This window comes from Phasianus colchicus, chromosome 2 (assembly GCF_987193195.1).
Source record: "Phasianus colchicus chromosome 2, bPhaCol1.hap1.1, whole genome shotgun sequence".
Lineage (NCBI taxonomy): Eukaryota > Metazoa > Chordata > Aves > Galliformes > Phasianidae > Phasianus > Phasianus colchicus.
This window is the reverse complement of record NC_143437.1, coordinates 79034602-79058349: the sequence shown is the minus strand read 5'-3', so window position 1 is coordinate 79058349 and position 23748 is coordinate 79034602. Positions and strand designations below refer to the sequence as shown.

General features: G+C 41.3%; 1 protein-coding gene across 1 annotated transcript in view; it reads left to right on the top strand.

The window, feature by feature from the left end:
* The first annotated feature begins 7367 nt into the window (after nt 1–7367).
* Nucleotides 7368–23748, top strand: part of SH3BGRL2 (SH3 domain binding glutamate rich protein like 2) — a 40564-nt gene continuing 24183 nt past the window's right edge. Inside the window, exon 1 of the mRNA XM_031610820.2 lies at nt 7368–7567. Coding sequence (XP_031466680.2) covers nt 7523–7567 — 45 coding nt within the window. The 5' untranslated portion in view covers nt 7368–7522. The remainder of the gene's footprint in view (nt 7568–23748) is intronic.

Below are 23748 nucleotides of genomic sequence, written 5' to 3'. Positions count from 1 at the left end.
AAATATCGAGATACTCTCAGTTAAAAAATGCCTTTAAAAAAGTACAGCTGCTATACACTAGGTTAGCTGCAGAACTCAGAACCACCACAGGCTTCTTGTCTCACAGGTTTGTATGGCACTCACCAGCATACACTGAAGAGAAATCTACTGTTTGAATTCTGTAAGGCCTTTGCTGGACCTTGTTGCCCTCTGACTCAGTAGTGACCTAGTGGATTCCTGACACTTGCTTCCAATACAGCCTGTTTTGAAGTCCAAAAACTCTAAGAAAGGGTTTACTTCACAGCCTTTTATTTATACTTCTGTGCGAAATGCTGCATCTGATTAGGATACTGGCATATCCACAGTGGTGAGAATAACATTCCTTAGACTTTCCCAGACTGCAGTCATCAATGTTAGAAAGTTGATACCAAATCAAAGTTATATCATGGTATTTAAAATATAACTTAATTTTTTTTTTTTTAAGACCATAGAGCGTATTGGGTGTCATAGCTATTAACCCACTTAGGGTCTGAAATACCTTTGGTGACATATGTGTCCAGTTGTAGGTAAAAGAATTTTTTCTATACAACTAAGAAAACCATTCATAATGGGTCTTTTAAAATATCACTCCCCTTTCAGGAGTTACGTAGAAGCAGCCTATGCTGACCAGTTAATGGCTAACATGGATCATGATTCCAACAGCTATGCTGTCTAAAACAGACTTGTTTGAATGCATTCATCTTTTAAGGTTTGGAATGTATTTCTGTCTGCTATCCAACTTCCTTAATCATTTTCTCTCTAGAATTTTAGTCCAATCTTTAGCATTTTTACATAGTCCAGGGTCAGGTTCTGCTCTCAGACTCACTCATCACTGAAAGCACCTGAGAGCAAAAGGGTGCTATTGAGTTTAGTAACATAACTGCTTGGCCATAGTTTTATGATTTACTTATATCTGATATTCTAGAAGTGATTTTCAGTCCAGCTGCATTTAGAAAAAATGAGTTACAGCTTTGATGTGCTCACTCTTGCCATGTCATTGCAGCAGCAGGCCTGACCCTGCTGGCTGCACAATGAGTTTGTTCTTTAGTGAAACAGAAAGAGCGTGTATCCTGACAAGTCTGGCCTGTATGCTTTGATGAATCAAGCAAATAATATTTCTTGCACTGGGATTTATTCAGTTAACCTTTCATAACTTCTTATTTGGCTTGCCATGTTTGTTTTACAGTTCTCCAGTGAAGACCAGTTGTGTTCCTTTCACCATCCTTTTCCAATTAATTAAAAATATGAGTTGAATTAGTTTTTGTTCTTGCTATCCAAGTCATGCTCTGAATAGCCTGGAAGCTGTCCTAAGCTGTGCCTTCACTGACAAAAGTAATACATACTCATTGTCAGTGTCAAGTGGCAGTCCTCCCAGAAGAACAAGCATGGACACAAAGATGTCAATTTTCCTTCAAAGAGAGCAGGTAAGGTCAAATGTGACCAGGGGTAACAGCACAGGGTTTTGTAGCTGTCTTTTGGGAAGTGCTAGAAATGCCACTTAGCATTTTTACCTCTTCAGATTTTAGAACTGAACAACAGTTACAGATTAATTATTCCTCTATGGAAAACATTACTATCCATCCACTGCCTCCCCAGCATATTTGTAGCAGACAAAAATACATTTCAGATAGTTCAGAGACCAAACAACATCTGCACTGGTGTTCTGATCTGGGAAAACGTGGTTCAAGATCAGGGCATGCATAGAGCAGTAAGGAAATGTAGAATATCACAAACATAATGCTCTGAAGGCATACAACTCTGGAAGAAATAAATAAATATTAGGAAATTCTGCAGTGTTATTTTACCAAAGAATCCAAAAGTGTATCTGCTTTGACAGTCAGGTGCACAATCAGCTCAGAAAAGCCTGAATTAAGATGAACAAGACGCACAGAAGGGCAATGATTTTTGTACATAGCTTTTAAGCTGCATTTCTTGCTTGAAATGCATTGCATAAATAATCTTTATCCTTAAATTTACAAGGGCTGCTCTGAAAGTAATGCCTCCTACTTCATTATGCTGGCCCAGAATGTCAGAGGTGGATGTTGGTGGTATGGCAGTAGAGGTTGAACCTTCCCACCTTTTTGTTGTCTTGTGGCAAACAGCATCAGAGGGACCATCTAACAAAATGGCATCTCATATGGAGGTTCATGTGAAGTGAAGGTATGGAAAAAATGGAAAAAATGGCACCTATTGAAATTCATCCATGCTTCCTGAACATTTATGGAGACTGAACAGTGGATGTGAGCGCAGTGAGGCAGTGGGTGGTGCATTTCAGCAGTGGCAACAGCAACATAGAAGATAAGCCACGATCTGGATAGCCATGTAGATTTTTATGAGCATGGCATGCAGGCTCTTGTACATCACAAGTGAAAATGCACAGCTAATGGTGGTGACTGTTGAAAAATAGTGTTTTGTAGCTGATAATTTGTTCTATCAAATAGTTTTATTTGCTCTTTGTACCTCTTGTAGTTCCCATGGAAATAAATATGAGGCATTACATTTGGAGCCTTTCCAAGTCAGACACTTTTTCCCCTGTTCTGTGAAACATCTGAACAATTCCTAAGTGCTGGAAAAATGATCAGTATTCTTAGTTTCTTTCACACACAGTTGCCAGTACTCATGTCTTTAACTACTCATTCTTTGACTTTGTGTATGTAAATATTATTGCTGATCCACTTCTCCTGCATGCTGCCAGTGTGGAGCTGGAGCATCATGGAAAACCAGCTGAGGAAAATGGCCAAATTGACTGTGGTGGAAGAAAGCTTTTCTGAGGGCAGATGATCCCCCAAAACAGGGCTGGCAGAAGTGTAATGCTGTATGACTGCTTCCTGAGTACACTTTGCACCTAGAATGCTTGCTAACTTAAGTTTTATTGGAAATGCTGCGTAGCTGTAAGCTTAACGAATGATGAATGATTTAATACAGAAGATGTTATTACCTTCTGGATCACTTATTGCAAGTATGATGACTGGATTACATCAGATGATGAACTTTACAGGAAAATGTTTTTATTTTTCAAAGGTCCTTAGTATTAGGAAATCACAGAGAGAATCAAAGCAGCCACAAATAACCAGTCACACTTCAACGAAAGGGCAGCAACTGAAAAGAGTCAACACTTATCTTTGGAATTATGTAGACATGTATAGATTTAAATGACATGAAAGAAGGTTTACTTGGCTATATGTGGTTTGTTTTCTATTTGTGATCAGCTATAAGGAGATGACACAAAAATAATTCTGAAACCAAGAACAGCAATATCTTTCTGCTTTCCTCAACATGCTACAAGTTTGCAACTGTGAGAATTAAAACTTTTGTCAATATGGTTCCCAAGGTGTCTGTTTTAGTACCTGCTTTGTAGTAGTTTTCTATGGTAAGAATAGTTTCAGAGTAATTCAAGCCAAAAGAGAAAAAAAGGTATCTTGTGACAGTGTTTAGTTCTGTTGCTGTTATCTCTAAAATTTGACTGTGGAAAAAGCTGTGAAATGCTCTGTATGTAAAACTCTGGCCACAATCATGGTTTTGGAAAGCACAGCACCTTGTGTGAAACTGAATTTGCTGTTGGGAGAATTTTGTGTGATTTACAAAACCTGCAAAGATATTTCTGCAAGGAACAGAGTGAACTTAGCTGCGTGACCTGTTGTGGAGTCACAGTATTATGCACAATCCATCTCCGCAGACATTAATGCACCACTTAGAAACTGTACTCTGGAGATCTTTTTCTGTGATTGACACTTTAAAAATCCAATGATTTCTAGGAAGTATGTGCAGAATCTGGCTCCACACTGTCTTATCTTGCACGCTTTTGAGCTGTGTCTAACCACCAAATTTCTCCACTAATGGAACAGTCCTATACATATATCACATTACCTTGTCCATTTTGTATCTATTATAGCCTTTAAGTTACCTACTCTCCCTTTGGATTGGCAGTGGGAGATCAGCTGATGATACTCTGGATCCCTGTTGCAGCTGGAGTGCTCTGTTCTTGCTAATATTTCTCTTCTCTTGCTGCTTACTACCATGATGGACATGTTTCTACTAAGGAAAATTATTTAGGATTCTCAAAGCTTTTAATGACACTCTAAAGCAGTGATTCTTAACAAACTTTCCCAGTCCCCAGAGAAACAACTGATAGGTACCAAGAATCTTCAGACCAGAAAACTTCTAAGATGTCCTAGACAAACAAACAATCTGCCATCTTATGCCTTTATTCTGGTCTAAATATAATGTTCAATTTCTCCAGGATTTTTCTTCTGTGCCTGTGCATCTCGCTAAATAAACAATCTTTTATCATATTTTTCATACATCTGCAATCTATGGTTTGTGTGTTCTTTGTTACCTTAGTAGCAGTAAAGTTCTGTATAATTTTCCACGAACATCTGGCACGACAATGAGTCATTCTCACAATTAAAGCTCAGAAACAGCACCTCTCCACCATAAACTCAGATTTTCAACTCCAGTCTTCAAATGTAGTGTTTCTGCACCTCCTATAAGCATGGAAAACTGCTTATAAATCATTTTAATGCTGTTTTCATTTAGTACTTTTTTTTATACTTACCTAAATGTTTGTACAACTCGGTCGGTCTTCAACCATTTAGAATGCATAGTAGAAATGAAGTTAAAACTATGGCCTAAGGACATTTACTATTGTCAGCTGTAGAATTCTCATGGTCAGTCTTAACTTATACACTGCTTGAAAGTGCAAAATGTCATGCAGCTTTTACTCTCCACAAAATAGTATTTCTCTGCTTAAGACCCATGTAAAGGAAGAGGCTGCTCTGCAAGCTTTGAAATCTTTACCTTAGAAGTAAACTTAGAAGTATTCTTTTCCCTAACTTTCTGCATTACTTCCATGGCAGAACTATCTTCTTAGTGTATATGATCTATAATGAAGCATTAACAAAAAAGAAAATGAAAGGTTGTCTGGATTCTGAATGTTTTCTTGCCCATGCTATATCACATTTGATCCTGAGAAATTACAGATGCACAGAATATTAGAAAATGACTTAGAAAAAAAAGAGAATTACTTGAAAATTCATTCACTGAAATACAAGAAAGATGTGGAGCTGTTGGGGCAGGTCTGGAGGAGAGTCATGAAGATGATCAGAGGACTGGAGCATCTCTCTTATGAAGTAAGGCTGAGGGAGCTAGGCTTGTTCAGCCTGGAGAAGAGATGGCTCCAGAGAGACCTCATCACTGCCTTTCAGTTACTTAAAAGGAGCTTATAAAGAGGAGATAGACCAACTTTTTACACAGGCAGATAGTAACAGAACAAAGGGGAATTGTTTTCAAGAAGAGGGAAGATTTAGATGAGATATTAGGAGGAATTTTTTTTTTCTCAAAAGGTGATGTGGTGCTGGCAGACGTTGCCCAGGGAAGCTAAGGATGTCCCAACACCGCAGGTGTTCAAGGCCAGGTTGGATGAGCCCTGGGAGTGTGATCCAGTGGGTGGCAACTCACAGCAGAGCAGTTGGAAGGAGACGTACTTTAATGTTCTTTCCAATCCAAGTCATTCTATGATTCTATGAAAATCTTTTCTAAATGATGTTTGAAAGGACATTTTGATAAAGCTAATCCATTCACAGTGAAGTAGTGTGGAAGCAGGCAGGATGCCCCTTTCTCTGTCTTAGACAGAGTTTATAAATAACTATGGAATAAGGAAGATGAAATATTGGCTGAATGCGTCAAATATGATGGATGGATGATCTTCATTAGCTTTGACACTTTAGCTCAACTTGAAATGTAATACCTGGCCACGAATTTGACAGCCCAGACTCTGTTTTGAAGTTCCGGCTCTAGGAACCTCCTGACCTGAGAGCTGCAGGGAAAAAAGGGAGACTGTAGAACAGTAAGAAACATTTATACTGGCTTGGCTGGCTGAGGGTCAGCTTGGGGCATTTGAAATGGAGTAGTGGGTCTGGATTTTTCTAACAGGTGTTTGTTTTACTTTTTCCATAGCTTTTAAGAATTTATGCAGCTCATAGACTCAAGTGCATTGAAATGAAAGTTGTTTGTTTTCTAGGTGGGAAAGGAGACTACAGTTTATTCAGTTTCCAATAAGCATTCTCATGAAAGTAATGCACAGTTATAAAACAAACCTTGTCAATGTTGGCACCTGAATTCTTGTTACACGACTTCTCTGGAGGACAGTGAAGCCAGTAGAAAGTTTTCCTAATGACTTCTACAGGGCATAAATTAAGCTCTGAGCAACTGAGTGTCCTGATTATTCTTTATTGCTCTTGATAGGTACATTCCACAAAAAATGTCATATTTTGAAAAAATGTATATAAATATTAATTTATATACGTATATAATTTATATATACAAAATTAAAATGTAAAGAAAGCTTTAGGAATGTAGTTGGCACTCAGAGTCGTTTGACTAGGAAAAAAAAGCCAAGTCATAGTCTGTGCTGAGCTCAGACAGTGGAAATTTACTGAAGCTGGTGACAGGGCAAAGGTCTGGAAGAGCTCTATCACTGGGGTAAAATGGTGGAAAGAGAGAGTTTAATCACAGGAAATGAGTAACCATCTGGCTGCACGTAGAGAATTAAGAGGATGAAGGTTACAACTATACTAACGCATCTAAGTCTAGTCACTATGTAAGTCTGAGTCCTTAAATAAAGCCTTCACAGACCCCAGAGCTTAGGAGGGCCACAGGGTTTCCTCAGTCACTTACTGATGAGCTGACTGATAAAGATTGATTTGGGGTTATTCTGTTGATTAACAACATCTGTTCTGTCCCTGCCAGTACACGACAGCCGTACGCCTGCACCAATGCATGAAAAGAGAAGATGGTGTTTAACTCCTCTGGGATGTGCAGAAGTGCCCCACCTGCACAGCAGGCTGCCCCATGCCCCACCTCTCGCCCTGACAGGAGCACAGTGCCGAGGCCTGCTCACATGCACACCTTTCACCACTTCGCTGCTGCAAATGGCGGACTGCGGAGCCAGACCTGGGCCTGCCAGGGCAGCGCAGTGAGGGCAGGAGGACCGGGTGCAGCGAGGTGGGATGGCCTGACATGAGGTGGCCCACATAGCAAAGCTGTGTGGCGTAGCAGTGAGTGTCAACGCTCCACGCACTGGAGCTGACCACTGCGCCCACGTGCAGCCAACACGCGGGCAGGGCGCTGAGGCACCGCAGCTTCACACTGCGGACTGCAGCGCTCGCCCCCGCCGGGCGTTCAGTAAATCCCCCTAAAACGCAGCCGCTCCACCGCGTCTCCGTTTCCCCCTCAAAGCGCGACAAACACGGGGCGTTCCCGCAGCCCAGGAGAACTACATTGCCCGTCGGGCGCTGCGCTCCGCCCCCACCTTTCCCGCCTCCCGCTGTTATCGCCTCTCAGCGCCGCGGGCTGCGGGCCGGGGAGGCGCTGCCGGCCGGGGCTGCCCGCGGGTGGGCGGCGGTGGTGGAGCGGCGCGCCCGGTCCCAGAGCGGCGGAGCTGCGTTCCCGCGGCGTGCTGCCCGTCGCCCCGTCTCGTGGCCGCGGTGCGGCTCATGAGGTGAAGATGGTGATCCGCGTCTTCGTCGCCTCCTCCTCGGGCTCGGTGGCGGTGAGTGGGAGCGGGGCCGGGGCCGGGGCGGTGCGGGGGGTCGGGCGGAGCTGTGCCGGCGGCATCCGGCAGGTGCGGGCGGTGTGATGGGGGGCAGCCGGAGACACGTGAGAGGGGGAGCGTCGGGTAGGGAGCGCGTCTCCGAGTGAGCAGCCCTCCTAGGGAAGGTCTAATTCCTGTCCAGCTCCTTTCTAAAAAGCAGCGCTGAGTCCCTCTGCTTAACTGAAGCTCTGAGAGCTTTGATTATGTCCGTGACCTATGAATGTCCGCGTTTTCGTGTCAACTGACAGCTTTGGGTTCTGTGAAGGTAGTCTGAATGGAAGCTTTCAGTTAAATTTGCTTTCCGATGAGAGGCAAGGGAAGGACTCAGACGTAGGTGCTATTCTCTGTGCCCCAGCAGTGAAGGCGGCAGCGTTTTTACACGAGGGAGAGATGCGGTGCCGCGCTGCCCATCCCGGAGCTCAGTGTGCGCTCCGTTCCTTTTGCCTTTCGCTGTGCGCTGTTTGTTTTCAGTTCAGCGGCACGGTGACAGGTCTGTGTCCTGATACGTTTTGGCAGGAAAGATTCCAAATGCTTACTAACTGCTTTACAGCTAATAACAGCTCATTATCCATTTCAGTGACCAAACAAGTAAATACGAAGCGTTTTCAGAACTCCAAGTCATCTTTGTGAGGCATCTAGAGCAGAAACGTCTCCTTCCCTGCACATGCAGGTGGTCCAGCGCTGCGAGGATTACTTTCTGTTTTGTGCTCCAGTCTCAACCAATACTGCACGGTGTTATCATCAATACTGCACGGTGTTATCATCTGATTTTGTTGGGGTGAGGTTGGGGCTGCATAGTTAGCTCGCACATACATCCTGATCTGACTGCTCTGCACATAGGTTATTCATTGGGGTTTTTGGCTCTGCCCTCCCCTTCCACGACCTGCTACCAAGATGCATTTGCTATTGGTAGTAGCACTGTAGCCCATCTGTTAACGCACCAAAGCTGAGCTTGTATAGTCACGGTGTGTTTGAGTGCAACCCAGCCAGAGAATAGGTAACAGAAGGCTGGAAGGTACTGTTAGCCAGGAGCAGAGCTGTGACATCTATTTACTGTCTGTTCTTTTTTTCCTTTTCATCAGTGTTTCCTTAACATTAGGAACCTTCACCATGGGTTAAGGTCCTGCTGTGCTCAGTGTTGCATTTCAGGGGCTTTATTTCAGTGGGTTTTGTGTGAGTGTCTATAGACTGTGGCTTGCTGACTGAGAAAAATAACAAAGGAAAAGCTATTATCAGTGGGTTGTATAGGAAACCACACCTGGGCAGTTGCTGTATTCGCACATTTTTAAACAGGGAAAATTTAAATATATTTTTATCCACCTGCGCATATGAACTATAACCAAGCAGAAGGCAAACAAAAATTCCTGCCATTCTTTGTCTCCTGCTCCAGCCTTCATCATAACTACAGCAGCTACTTTTTGGGATGCAGCTCACAAGGCAGGCTGATATCCCTGTCCAGCGAGATTGGTACCCCCAGCAGGTGCTCCTTCATCTTTTGCACTAAAGCAGTGTTGGAATCTATGGTTTAACTTCTACCTGTTGGTCAGCTTGTGTCAAACTGTAGGACTGCTGTTTGTGAGAGTGGATGTAACTGAATTTATTATCTGACTTCAGTATGAGACCAAAAAATTCTGCATGCAATATTTGCTGATAAATTAAAAGCAGTGTCATAGGGACAGGACTTTGCTAATCTCACTAGGGATGTTTACTTAAATTACTCTTTATTTTAAAATGCTTACCTAGTCACTAGAGCAAGCTTTTGGATTGCCTGCAGTGTGCTGTTCAACCAGGGATGTTTTTCTGTCCTTTTTCCTCTTTGTGCCTGGAATAGGTCTGCTTTGAATGTATTTGCAAAAAGGGAGAAGTAAAGAGAGTTGTTTATTTAAATAAAAGTAATATACAGCAACTTCCTCACCCTACTGGAGAAAGGGGCTGGTGTGAAGCAGTAAATATATTGAGTTAACTCTTCTAGTCAACTCAGTTAACTCTTTTGAATACTCAGGTTGGATGATATGTGTCTTAACTGTGGCATTTTTGAGAAATACACTGGTCCTGGAGTCAGCAAAGACTCCTGTTTCCATAAGTATGACCTTTCTTGGCAACTTTGATGTGTTTATTGATCCTGTTGCTTGCTGCACTTTGCTTCAAGCTAAAGATAAACACGTATGATAGCTGTACCTAGTTTTGAGTGTTCAGTGCATGAAGTGGTTTGGGAGTGATTATGGAGAATGAGGAAGGAAAGTTATCCAAGTGGGTGGGGAGGGACTGAGAACAATGTGAACTTTCCCTCCCTTTGGTCACAGCCTTGTCCCTGCAACACCTTCCTCACATCTGAAAGTTCTTCGATCACTGAGAGGTTAATATTATTAGTATTACTTTACAAAAAAAACTTGTGGTTATAAATTTCTAATGAGCTTGAAAGAGCCCACGGGTCATAAAACCCAGTTATCTAGTTATTGCTTGAGTGGAGACATTCCTCTTCAGTGCTTTCTGAGGGTGGACTGTGAGTTTGCCCTGTGGGGATGCTGAAGGGAAGTTCCTGAGATCTTGTTGTGGGAAGGCAGGAGAGAGGCATGAGGCATCGTGTGTATGTGTACTCTTCTAAATAGCACCCTGTTGTTTTAAGCATGCATTAGAAGGATCCAGCTGAATCACAGTGGGAAGCCTGTGCTAAGGCAGACTGGCATGTTTTTACAAGCTTTACCATCTTCTGCTTTTTCTGACCTGAATTTCTATTTGTTGCTGGGTCTCAAATTTCAGGCACTCTGTAGGCTTTGGTGATGGGCTTTGCTGCTCCTCTTTCTTGAAAGCAATGAGTGTTATTTTGTGTTTAGGAAAAAAAAACACTTTATAGTTTGTCTTTGCTTTTCTCTCCTAATAGCGCTTCAATATTTTGAGGAAATAGTTTGTCCTTGTTTTTCACCAAATAATTCTGAGGTGAATGTAACTTAATCCACTTCACATTTTCCATCTACCAATAAAATCCACAGTGCAGGCTGTATTGACTTGGCTAAACTTGGTCTTCAGTGTTTTAAAGTTAGGTCCATTTTTGACAGGAAGCTACAATATGAGCAAATTACCAAACTCTGCCTGGAATTCCTGCAGCTATCTTGAAATACTGAACTGGAGGGGACTTCAGTCCTCTTGCAGTCAGAGGACCAAAGATCAGGTAAAAGGAGTGTTGCTGAAGGGCTTTCAATGGAGAAACCTCAAAAAACTGTCTCACCTGTACTTTCTTCTCTCTAGTAATAATTTATGGCCTTGGAGCTTCCTTTAAGCTGAACGTATATTGTAAGGGAGTTACTGACATAGCAGAACAGAGAATAGAATCTATTCTGACTAGTGAGAATTGCAAAACACTTTCCCATCAAAATTTTTATGTGTCCTTGAGTTGTGAAAAACAACTGAAATCAATTCCATTTAGTGTACAAGAGCAAGCGCTGCTCAGGTATGTTCTTCATGAGAATGTTTTTAGGGGAACTGGAAGTTTGGAAAAACATAGTATGAAACAGTGAAAAAAAAGGACTTTAAAGAATGATAGAAGATTGAACTTTGATTCTTGCTATTGAAGAGAATAATGTTTTTTTTTTTTTTCTCAACTAGGAAGCTTGATAAAAGTGTAGCTGTAGTTACATTATTTCTACAGTAAATATTAGTTTTATGAGACTACAACTCTCCGTTTGTTTAAGCATATTACATAGGTCAATGCACAAATGCAAACAAGTTGGAATTTTTGCTTTCTGAAATGATTTTAAACTACATTATAAAGCATCAGAATGCCAAAGCAATCACAATCATGTTTAGTTGGTTGGATAATGTAATTGGAGACAAATCAAAAGCTAACATTCTTAAAGCAAAGCTTATCTCCTACCGGTAATGAGGACTTTTTTTCTCCACCCTTGCTTGTACAGTTCTTGTAACTCAACATCTCTCATTATGCTTCTCAGGAAGAATGTGCTTCTTGTTTAGTGGCATGCAAGGTTAACTTAGAATGTATCACTTTCAGAGTATTTACCATCTTATTGGCCTTTGTTTTTTGCCTCTCTGCATCTCCAAAAAGCGCAAATGGCTTTGCTGGTTTTTGTCAGTCCTGAGTGCAGGTTGCTGTGGCAGTGGGAGCCTGAGAGCTTGTGACTGACTTCTGCCAGGTGGGGAGGGCAGTGCTGAAGGCTCTGCCTGGTCCTTAAGGACCTCCTGTGGATCTCGCTCAAGTCTGTATTCCAGAGAAGTCTGAGTTCTAGGTATATCCTCCTTCCCTGTGATGGAGAGCACCAAGAACCTCCAAACAGTGGCTCAGAGACTGGAGGAATGTGTACAGCGGGGAGCCCAGCAAGAGCTCTGGGCACAAGAATACAGGTGGAATTCAGACCCTTTGCACGTGGTATTCAGTGCCCAACTGTCACGCCATTGCAGGTGCTCCAGTGCTTTTCAAATATTTACCTTTCTTTTTGGCAGGTAGATTATGTCAGAAACAATGTTACCTCGTAGAAATACTTGAGGCTAACTACATAGTAACGTGAGCTGTTTCTGACCTTTGTTTGCAATTGTAGCTGTAATAAAACTTCAAAGGAGGTATTGTTCTGACCGGGTTTCTGAGGACTGAAACTTGTGCTTTGGCTCTCCATATACTGATCTGCTTTGTATAGACATACGTTTAAATGCCTTTAACTGCTGTATAATGCCATTCTCATCAAAGACTTAGCCCACTGTTTTGAATATATTCAAGTGGTCAGGAAATGGAAAAAAATAATGTAATAAATGGTAACTTGTTTATTTTAAGAAGTCTCTCTTCCCTTCCCCTCCCCCCCCATTTTTTTTTTTTTTCCCTTTTTAAGAGTATAGCAGTGTGAAAGTGACAGTGACCTGTTCTCCTTAATCTTCCAGCTACACCATCAAATCCTGGAAAAGCATTTTTGTAACCCTGGTCATGATACCAGTGATTGTGGGGGACTGCATACAACAGAATTGGATTACATTAATTAAGTTGAAGTAATTGAATTTAATGAAGTAATAACTAACTTACATGCTGTTTGGTGGTATGAAATGACTTTTGGAATATTTTATTTTCCATATAGTTTTGGGAACTGAAAAACAATTTGTGCCCATAACTCACCTGCTTGTTTTCATTAAAGCACAGCCCAGGAGGAGAGGCAGGGAATGAAGCATATGCCACTCTTCAGGCATCCTTGTTTTGTTATCTGGCACTAGGACACCAGCTTATAAACTGCCATATTTACAATTGTCATCTTTGCATTATTCTCTGCCAGCACTGCTCCTGCAGATTCAAGCTCCAACAGAGAGACAAGTCAGGCAGCTCTTGTGCTGTGAACACACTGGATCACTGCAGCTGCCTGCTTCAGTGAAGCTGAACTGAAGCTCTTGCTACTAGATAACCTCATCTGGTGAATTCAGATTGAAGGCACTGAGCTTTCCACGTGCAGTTTACTACAGGCTCAGTGTTTGCCTTCTTGTTGCTACAAAGGTCACTCAGCCAGGGGACGCTCAACTGAATTCTGTTAATTTTGTACACTGCTGTTGACTCCAGCTCTGAATTGCTCTAATCCCATCTGCAAGCAATGTAGTCTTCTCACTAGCAGTACGCATAAATGAACCTCAGGATGTAATCTTTTGTTTAAGATGAAAGAGCTAGAATGTTGGTGGGAAAGCTGGATTGGGCAACTGAGGCTCTGTCCTTGTGCAAACCGTAGCAAGGGAGTTCTGGTTGCGTGATTTACAGGGCTTCTTCTGGAGGAGACCTTAATTTCCTGTAAGTACATGTTCTGGTGGACTAGAAACAAATAACTGCAATTCTTGTGAAAGCACATATTTTCTGCGTTCCTGAATACTTCTCCACTTTTACCTACAAATTCTTAAATAATAAACTTCAAGAAAGTGAGGGCATGCTAGTAAAGACAGAAGCCTACAGCTGAAGTAGCAAAGCTCAGAAAAGAAAACTCCACACTGCAAGAGGGCACACTTTTTCAAAGTATCAAAGCATTCAAATCTTTTTTAGTACTTGCAAGTACTTGTAGTTACTAAGAAAGTACTACTTTGTGTATTTAAAAAATAATCCTTGCTTTTTAATGAATATGTTGAATATTCCAGTTCTAGTATTCTTGTCAGAGATGGTGTACTGCTGTATAAATCCAATTCATTTGTTATATGAATGCTATTGATTTTAATCAAAATCAAAGCAAAAAAACAACAACAACAACAACAAAAACACACAAATCTAGAATGCATCCTGTCACTTGCCCTCTCTTAGATTCTCTCTTCTTCTTTTCCAGTTTGTTTATTTCAGGTGGTTCACACTCATATTTACCTGAAGAGGGTAATGTAAAAGAAATTAGGATTTGTGAAGAAATAATCAGTGTTTAAGGTAGTTCTTTACTGCAGAAAATCAAGACCTCATTTGTCTTTAGCAAATTGAGTTCAAGCTGGAGATATAGAGTTGTTACTAAGCTGGTAACCTAGGCTGTATCACTTTACCAGCAAACTCACTAAGGGCAATGGTTTTCTCAGCTGCAGCCTCCAGTGCTGGCTCCTGTGGGGATCTATCTCAAATGAAATACTGCGATCTTTGTTTTGCACATGATGTGAAAGTTTGATAAGAACAGTAATGAACGCAGAAATGTTGTAGTGCTTGGAAACTATCCCTAGTTAAAATCTACTGTGTGTGTCCAAAACCTCCATCATGTTTCAGTAGGTCAGCATTTTCTTCCAGCTTAACATTTAGATAGTTTTTACAGGAGATGGTTAACATTTAGCAAGTCCCTGAAGCTGGCACATTTCATACTGAGGTGAAGGGAAGCATAGAGCTAGCGGTGGTGTTTTCTCCCTGTGACTATTGATGAAAACAGTTTGCAATTACTTTTGATTGTAATATTTGAAAATGAAATTCAGATTAATTTCAGTGGGACTTATGTAGATGAGCAGTATGACCTGATTTTTCTTGAAATGCCGGCCAACTTCAAGTGCTTTGAGTGGAAGAAGGGGTGACTGAGGTGCAAGAGCAGCATAGGAACTCACAGAACATGGTGTTGGTCTCAGAGAGAGGTACTATGAGGACAAAGCTAACTCTCTTGTCTTTTGGACCAGCATCTTGGGGTGAAATCTTTTGGTTCTTGTCTTGCAAGGCTATGGTAGTGCTTCTGTTTGGATGTGCTCCATTCATCACCAATCAGACTGGGCTGAGTCTAAAGCTTGTAATGTCTTATTTCTCAGGTGATTGGTGCTATAGTGATTAGGATCTTTCAAAAAATGAGTTGTCTCTCTCTTCCTGTTAATGGTGATAGAGGGAAACAACTGGATTTTAGACCATGAGCAAGCGTTTTTCACCTACACTTAATATTGTATGACACTGCAAAGTAATTGCATTTGGCACAGAGAAAAGAGTAGCTGTGTTTCTGGCTAATTTATGAAGAGAAGCTCTTTGGAAGCACAGGTTGTTCAGTGACTCATGTTAATCATCAATAACAGCATGCCCTTCTGTTGCTGCCCATCTCCCTTGGGTAGCACAGAGCTTGTCCTGGCAGTTAACAGTTCCAGGAATTGTTGGTAGTTTTGTTCTTTTACCTCAGGATAACTAATCTTCACCACTCTGCTAAGAGAGTTCGGAAAACTGTAGGATATTTCTCATTTCAGTACAAGGAGTAAACTTGTAGAAGCTAATGTCTAGGAGAAGCCTCTACAAATCTACTGATCTACCTTTGGAATATTTATATGTAAGTGTGAATGCAGAAATCTGTGCATGCAGAAATCCAATCTTGGTGCATATGTATGTAGTGTGTATGTTATGCACATACATATCTGTATATATATGTGTATGCATGCTTCTTGAAATTGCTGATAGATGCTAACTTAGTAAAATCTAAACATTGGTTTTTACATCCATTATTGCTGTGAAAACAGCAATATTGTTGTGCCTCATGCTGGTTGCCCAAAGATGCACCAGCATCTGACTGGGCCCTGCCAAAAATGACCATTCCTTTATTTGAATGGCTAAACCTTATAGCATTGTAAACATGGATTTATGTCTTTTGTGTGAACTACAGTGTTTAAGCTGAGATGCTCACTCAGCTCTATTATTCTGAGTGTCTGGTCTGCGCTTAAGAGTAACTCATGGAGCTTAAGTAACTCATTTCAGATAATGAGACATCTTCAAAACGTCACAGTAGTTACACAAGTTTAAGTAATTCACCAATGTAATTGTAGTGGCTGATAGGGACATATGGTAGCATAACTATTTTCCTTCCTCTGTAATGAAGGGATATCTCAGTGCTCTGAAGAGCTCTGGCAGGGTTAGCAGTGGCACTTTCAGACCTTAGTGCTGATAATTTCAGGGTTGCTTTTCTGCCTGTTGTAAAGCCTCTGGAGAGAAAAAATGTCTCTTTGCTTGCAGCTCTGTGAGTCTGCCTTTGTAGCTGAAAATGGGCTCATTACACTTTGAGCTGTGAAACTGAGCATCTGAGTACAAAGACATGTCCGATTTTGTCACTGCTGCAGGGTAAGTGATAGCTGTTGGCAAGAGGGGAGTAGCAAGCTTCTGCTTGCAACAAAGCCATCAACAACCACAGCTTCTGGCTTTCTGAACATCCCATCTTGTGGACTGTTCTATCAAAAACTCTGCTGGAAGAGTTTCTGTTGGAGTTATTGTTTGTAGACAGAGCCCTGAAACCACAAACTTGTACTGTGTGTCAAATCCAAATCAAAACACGTGATCCTGTATGTGTCCTTCACACGTGCTGATAAGTTCTTCCTGTTTGCTTTTGACTTTTTGAGCTTTTACAAAGAGACAAAGCTGTGTTTACCTTCGCATGCCAGGAGGTACAGCCCACTGGGATCCTTTTTACCAATCTTTTAACACAAGTCCCCTAAGTTAACCAGGTAGATCCCTTTTGGAGCAAGAGAACGTGACAGGAAAAATATTCACAATTTTTCATTGATGGAAGTTTCATCACAACACTCATGAATTAGTTTACTTTATTTTCTGATGTTTTCATATGTTACAGAGTATATTTGGTATCATCTGTGCTTTCAAACTTTTTGAGTGAATATTTGGGATGTTTTCAAACTCGATGCTTACAAATTAATTAAAGACTGGCTGCTTAATTGTTGAATTGGGTCTGTGTTTTTCAGACAAAGGCAAATGAATTTTCATATGCCAATTTTGAAAGAAAGCTTTCTTTGATCTGATGAACAGTAAAGTATTATCAACCAAAACCTGTCTTTCTGTCACTGCAGGGCTAGTGAAGTTATCACCCCTGTCTGATCTAAACAAACCAGTATGCATGAAACATTTGATCTGGATCTGCATTTCCTAAGGTCAGACAATCTTCCTGAAACATCTCTGAATGATCTGATATGTTCATATGGAAGCAGAGGCAAGAGTAGCATTTGAAGGAGTTAGATAGCATCAAATTGTTCAGGAGGAGACTTGTAGAAAGCCAAAGCTCATTAGAAAGGAGATGCAGAACTAGGCTCAGATATGAGAAGGCAGCTGCCTCAGGCCCTGCTCTGCAGGAAGTCCTTCCTACTCAGCGAGGCTGACTTGCCTGCGGCAAGGACTGGTTTCTAGCAAAGGTGCCCTGCATCAGGCCCTGGGGGAATCTGAAACTATTGGGTAGTACTGAGTGATACCTTTGGCTGTGTGGAGGTGACTCCAGCTGGCCTCACAGGAGGTGTACCTGCAGTTTGTGGGATAGTAATTAGGTGGCTGCTGTGCTGGGGGGATCAAGAAAGGGATCTGCAGCTGTATATCCAGGAGCTGTAAGAAGATATAAGCTACATGGGTATAGTTGTGCTTGTTGGTAAAGAAAAAGCATTGATGTTTGTTAATAAAGTTATAAGCTTCACTCTGCTCTCAGTTGAAGCAGAGGTAATTTTGTTATTGATCTGAATAAAGCAGTGGCAATCAGCTCTTGTTTAGAGACTGATATCAACAAAATCCATCATCCTGGCCTCACTAAAACATATTTCTAGAACTTTTCAGTAATGCAGTCCAATTTCACCTAAACCTGAGAATCATCTGGAACCACTAATGCATTTTTCGGTTGCCATTTCATATACTGCTGGGAAAACCTTTAAATATCTTTAAAAACTTAGCTCAACCAGTTCCAAATGACTGGTGTTGCTGTTGCTGCTGTCACTTTAAAGTGCATTATCAGAGGCGTGTGTATCTAGTTGGCAGTGGCACGCCTGCGCTGCATGGATAGTGGCTCTCAGAGAAGGGTGGAGGTAGACAGCTTCATTGCACAAACTTGTTTTTTGCATTCTTGGGAGAATTTTGGAATCCTGATGTCTCTGATCCCTCAGGATCAAAAAGGAAATAAATGCAATCATTGTCTTTCAGAAAGAAAGGCAAGATGTCTTTTCTAAGTGTTTGAGGTGACTTAGGCCTTCGAATGCACAGAGGAGGATTGGTGGCTGTGTGGGAAAAGTGCACGTTTAAGCTGGTATTGATTTGCGAGCAGGATTCTCCATGAAACCCTGCATGTCCTGCTGGGCTGAGCAGTACTTTAACCTGAACAGGCCTGCTGGTCTTGCAGCTTGCCTCAATGTCTCTTTGAAACTCTAGGGAACTGTGAGGATGCTTCTGTTTGTGACATTGTATGGCTCCACGTTCTGAGACAACAGTGAGCTGATAAGCAGCAGTGAGAGCTCCAGCTGGGTGCTGCACTGCAAGTCCTGAGGGGCAACTTTCAGAGACCCTGCCCTGGCAAAACAAAGCTAATTTAATTACTTGCTCCACCTTGGGAGTTGCTAGGTGCCTTTATGCGTTCTATTAGATAAATATTCCTGCACCACTGGGTTTTGATGCTTAAAGCTGATGAGAAAGAAGAAACATGACCTACTTTTTGTTCTTTTCCAAAGAGTTTGCTTTTATATCTCATCTGCAGTACGTACAGAAAATACAGCTGGGAGTGCTTTCTTCATTGTTACAAAACAATGTGGCTGATAAATACGTAGAACTAGTTCACAACACGTTCAGTGCTCTGCTGACTCACCATGTCACAAAAAAAAAGGGGAAAAAAAAAGCAATTGTTTGTTTTCATCTTAAAAGTCTGGGTGATAAACATATTACATAACAGCAAGAGTATATGAATTTGTTAGGGGACTCTTCTGTGTGCTTTTTAAGTAAAAACTTTTATTTTTCTTTGCAGAATTTGAGTATTATAACACTTGCATACCTACCAAAACATGCTTATGAAATGGTTCTCTTCAGTGCTTTTTCACTCTAAACAACTACCAGATATTTAACATGTTCTAAGAAAATAAACTAAACATAGCTATCATGTTTTATTTCCCACAAAAAAAGATTCATAATTCTACCAAGTAAGCATGATTCACACTAAGTGACACCTCTAAAACTCCACAGGTTTTCAACCATAGCAGTATTGGACTTCTGCGCACTGAACTACTCCCTGCTTTACCAACTGGGGGAGACTCTGTGAGATTCAAAGATCAGTTTTCTGCTCTGCATTATAGGGCTGAGGACTGAGTTTACTGTAGTTCCATGGTTGGCAATTCTTATCTACCTTGCTGAACTGGGACTCAACTGGGAAGAAAGGATACCCTTCAGAATCCACCTAGAGAAATTAAAAGAAATAAGGGTATGAATAAGCATGATATAATGTGAAGGTCAGAGAACAGCTTACATTTTGTTAGGAGGCAAACTTTCCTGTCCCTAAAGAGAGGTGAAGATGAGTAAGGGTTTCAGTCATCATGTTTATGCGTACATTTTGAAAAGGAAGATAGATGTTACTAGTTGGAAGAGTTTCTTTCACAATGCAAAAAACTTGCTATAAACATGCCAATTTGACAAAAGAGAATAGCGCAGAAGGAGTTTAGTGTAGAATACTAAACAGGACTTCCAAATTATTCTCTGGCAACTTCGAGAGATGTCTGTTGGAAAAGTGCATGAAAATAGCACTTTCGTTTTAACCAGTCTCTTGAATCACTGAAACATATGGTAAACCATGAACAAAAACGTCTATCTCTCGAAGGAAGTTAGCTGCCAGCCATGGTTTGAAGTGTTAGTGTTTTGAAATGAGTTATTCTAGTCCTGCAGGATGGTTCCTTCAGGAGGGTGGAACTGACAACATGCTTTATGAATCCCTAACACCTTGCAGGCTGCTCATAAATCCATAGAATTTTTAAGGTTGGAGAAGACTGCTGTGACCATCAGGTCTAACCGTCAGCCTATCCCCACCATGCTCACTAACCACTCATGGTGTCTTCTGTTCTGTGCTGGCCACCATGGCCCCAGTGTCATTGGAACTTCCAAGGTCTGGCTTAAGTCCTGTTGTAAAGTTTCCGGGTCTTGCTTTGTATTAACCATTTTTTATTTCCACTAGCAATGTTATTTTTTGGTTTTGCATTGATGAAATAGGATACAACTTCATGTAATTAACTGGAAGATAGATCCAGCTGATGAGAAGTAATGAACCAAGATTTGGGTCTTGTAGCATCTAGTTTCTTTGGCTCTGTCACAGATTCACATGTATGTATATTTTCAACATTACAGGAACACATTGCTCCTGCTGCAAGAAGAAAATGGTGATAGAATCAATTACTTAATTCATGTACGTCACTGATAAGTCTTGTTTCCTCAAACAGAAGAAATCAAAAGAAGTAGACTTGGGAGTGACTTGAAAGGCTTTCTCAGTTACATGCAGCTGAAAGGTACTCTGCATGGTGGTGCTGATTGATGACATTTCTGAAGAACCTTCCCTCTTTCTTTTTTTAATCTTCTTGGTCTTTCCCCTTTCTATTTGGTCTCTATCTGTCTCTGCTTCTCTATTACAGACCCACTGAAATAAGGAACCCCCCTCAGCAAACACTCATCTTCAATTGTTTTGAAGACTCCTTTGTGTTACTCAAACAGAGAACAAAGTTTTCTTACAAACTGTCCTAAATAAGAAACTTCCTCCTTCAACTTCTAGTAGAAACATTTCTACGTAAGGCCAGGCTGGATGTGGCTCTGGGTAGCCTGGTCTAATTGTTGGCAACCCTGCACATAGGAGGGGGGGTTGAAACTAGATTATTATAGTGGTCCTTTTCAATCCAGGCCATTCTATGATTCTATGTTACAATTCTATGATTTAAATGCATTTTATCACAGTTCTTCATCTAACAATATGAAGATGAGGCTAGCAGGCATTGGGCATGGAGCAAATTTCACTGTCTTCTATTTTTTTTTACAGAAATAACTAAAGATGTTTTCTTTTGCTGACTCCTTGTAGTGAGGAGTCTTAAAATCCAAACCTGACTCAAACTGTAATTGCATTTTGGAAATGCTGGACTCTTTCAGAGGTAGCCTACCACGTATTGTGGTAAAGGTATGCAGATTGCCTCGCAAAGCAGTGTCTCAGCAGCTCCCATGGATCTGCAGACTAATTTTACATTAAGCTGAGGAGATTGGCCTCCCAGCTTCATAAGTATTTCATAGGGTATGTCCTTAGTTGTGCCTCTGTATGCAAGCAGCTGATTGCTGCTAGTGTAGCCCTGGGCACTGCAGGCTGCATGTGGCTGCTGCTCAGGGACTGCTCTATTTATTTTCAGCCTGAAATGTTCTGGGGTCAATTTTTAGGATTTTGAAATATGAATATATAGCTTTTCTTCAGGATGAGGTGTTGAGCTATGTGGGGGTCTGTTCCGAGGAGACTCTTCTATCGTGTAACGCAGTAGTGGCTATGACAGTTAGCCACTTATGTAAGTATTCCCACCAGCAAAGAAATACTGACTTTCTATCTTTTCTTTTTTCCCACCTTCCTCCATTAAGGCAGAGTTTCTCCTCTCCTTTTTCCCTGTGTATGTGGCTGAGCTCTATTTTCCTGTGCCAAGAACAATGAATTAACCATATGAATCTTTATGTCATAGCCCTGCCATCTCTCTGCAATAAAAATTGTCAGGGCCACTTGTGCTCTCCAGCCAGGCAGAGAAAGAGATGTTCAGCAGAAGGTCAGTTGCTGCATGTTGCAAATATAATGGAACTGAGAAGATCTGCATGTTAGTCTCAGAGTGTGTGAGATGACACTGGCAATTCACAGTGCAACAGTCCCTTTGGCTATATTCTTGTGAGTTAAAAAGGCAATGGCTCCACATCTGGTATTTTCAGCTGTGGCAGTGAGCTGGATTGTGTGTTTGTGTTACAAAATGCTGCTTTTTCAGTTTGTATTTCAGGGACCTGTTGCTTGTCATGCTCAGCTTCTGCTGAGTCTTTTTGAGGTGTGGTTTTGCTACTGATAAAGACTGAGCAGATGGTGGTACGGACCTGACTGCCTCTCCCTCCCTTGCCCCACAGTTTCCTGCATTACGCTGCTGCAGGGGAAGCTGTAGGAGCTGCATGATAGGAGGGAGCAATGTTGCCAACCAACAGTGTGATCTGCTTAGCTGTGTCATTGTACTGCATGCTGAAGGTGCCCCTGCCCAACGCATTGCATTCTATTCTCAGCTGAGTCAGTGAGGGGATAGTGTGGCTGCTGCAGCACTGGGGTAAGGCCATGGATTAGGAAAGACAGGTTTGAGAAGGAAAGGAACAGCAGGACAACCTCTGCCTTGAGATACAGGTCTCAATGGATGCATTTTGGCTTTATAATTGTCAGACTTTTAAAGTGCATTTGTGGTCTCTCATGTAATTTTGCTGAATTTCTAGGCCATTCTTGGCATGATCTGTGATAACATCCTCATTTTGTTATTCTGCTACTAAGGGAGAAATAGGCATTTTGTTTTTACTGGACGTCACTGTTCAGGTTAGCTGGGAGATGGTTAAGCAGTGACCTTCAGCTCATTAAAGTTGTATGGGAAACAGTAATCCTATAGTAAAAGATTTTTTTCAGTCTAACAGAAAAAATATGGAAGTGTAAGTGGCTGAAATCTGCAGGTGAGGTGAATTCTGAATTGAAGCAAACAGGGATTTTAAGCAAAAACAATTTGTAAGAAACTTCCTACTTCTAAGAGAAATTAATTCAGGGATGCTAAAGGTCAGAGTGGATAATCCCAATGGTCCCGTCTGGCCTGAGAATGCCTCTGAAGCATTTCTGCAAAGCAGACTGTGGTGTAGTCTCCTGTACCTGCTGCACATCAGCATGAAGAAACGAAAGCTAGGAGAAAAAGCCTGTGTATGTTAGCTGAGGTGGGTTTTTTTTTTTGTAAACTGAGCTACTGAACTAGTAATTAACTCATTTCAGCTCTATATATCAGAATGCATGTATCATTATTGCTGTTTTTTAATCCACCTAAGCAAACTGTCTCCAATGCTGGGATAAATGGAGAAGTCTTTGACTGTTTCCTTCCTGTCTTGTGAATAGAAATGTAAATTAAAAGCAAGACTAAATCCATGAAAACAGAAGTTCAGAAAACAATCATTCTGCTTAGAACATGGAAGACAGCCATTGAATTATCATAGCAGACTGTTAGCTTAGAATTTTCTCCACCATGCTAGAGATAGATTAGAATAACATCATGTAAAGAGATACTGATTTTGTTTCATAATCAGTGTTGCTGCTTAACAAAAAGATATGATAGTGCCTATTCCTGTTTGTGCTTATGGATAATATTAATTTCATGACTACAAAAAAACTAACCTGTGTTTAATTGCATGCTTTGAGATGAGATGTATAGGATGCGTATGGAAGCTGGAGTCTCATGGAATATAGAATGAAGTGTGGGGGAGTTTGAGATTTCACAGGGGGTGTTTATTTTCCTGGTTTATCTTTCAGCATCTTCTGATACTTTAAGATGTATCAAAAGCAAAATATTTTGGTGGTAAGGCAGTCTGTTATGTAAGGATACAAATGTTTTCACAAATTGTATAAATAGCCATAAACTGAGGTTTTTGTGATCATTTCTGATTTTTTTGTGGTATTTCTGATTGTATGAACACTTTTTTCAGGATCCTTTAAGTTGCTTCAAGTCCTGGAAAGCCAGGAAGAAGCAAGGTGCAAAGCGTAGTTGTATGAAGAGCACTAAAGCATGCACCTAGTTTGTCACCTGAGGCTGCATTAATCTTCCCTGGGCTTTGGGGTCCCTGGGGCTCAGGTCCTCTGTGTAGGCTAGTGAGGGAGAAGGAATTGACATTGCCCTTTGGGGTATGTCAGCCTGTGGAGGGCTTCGTTGGTTGAATGCTGGAGGTTTTT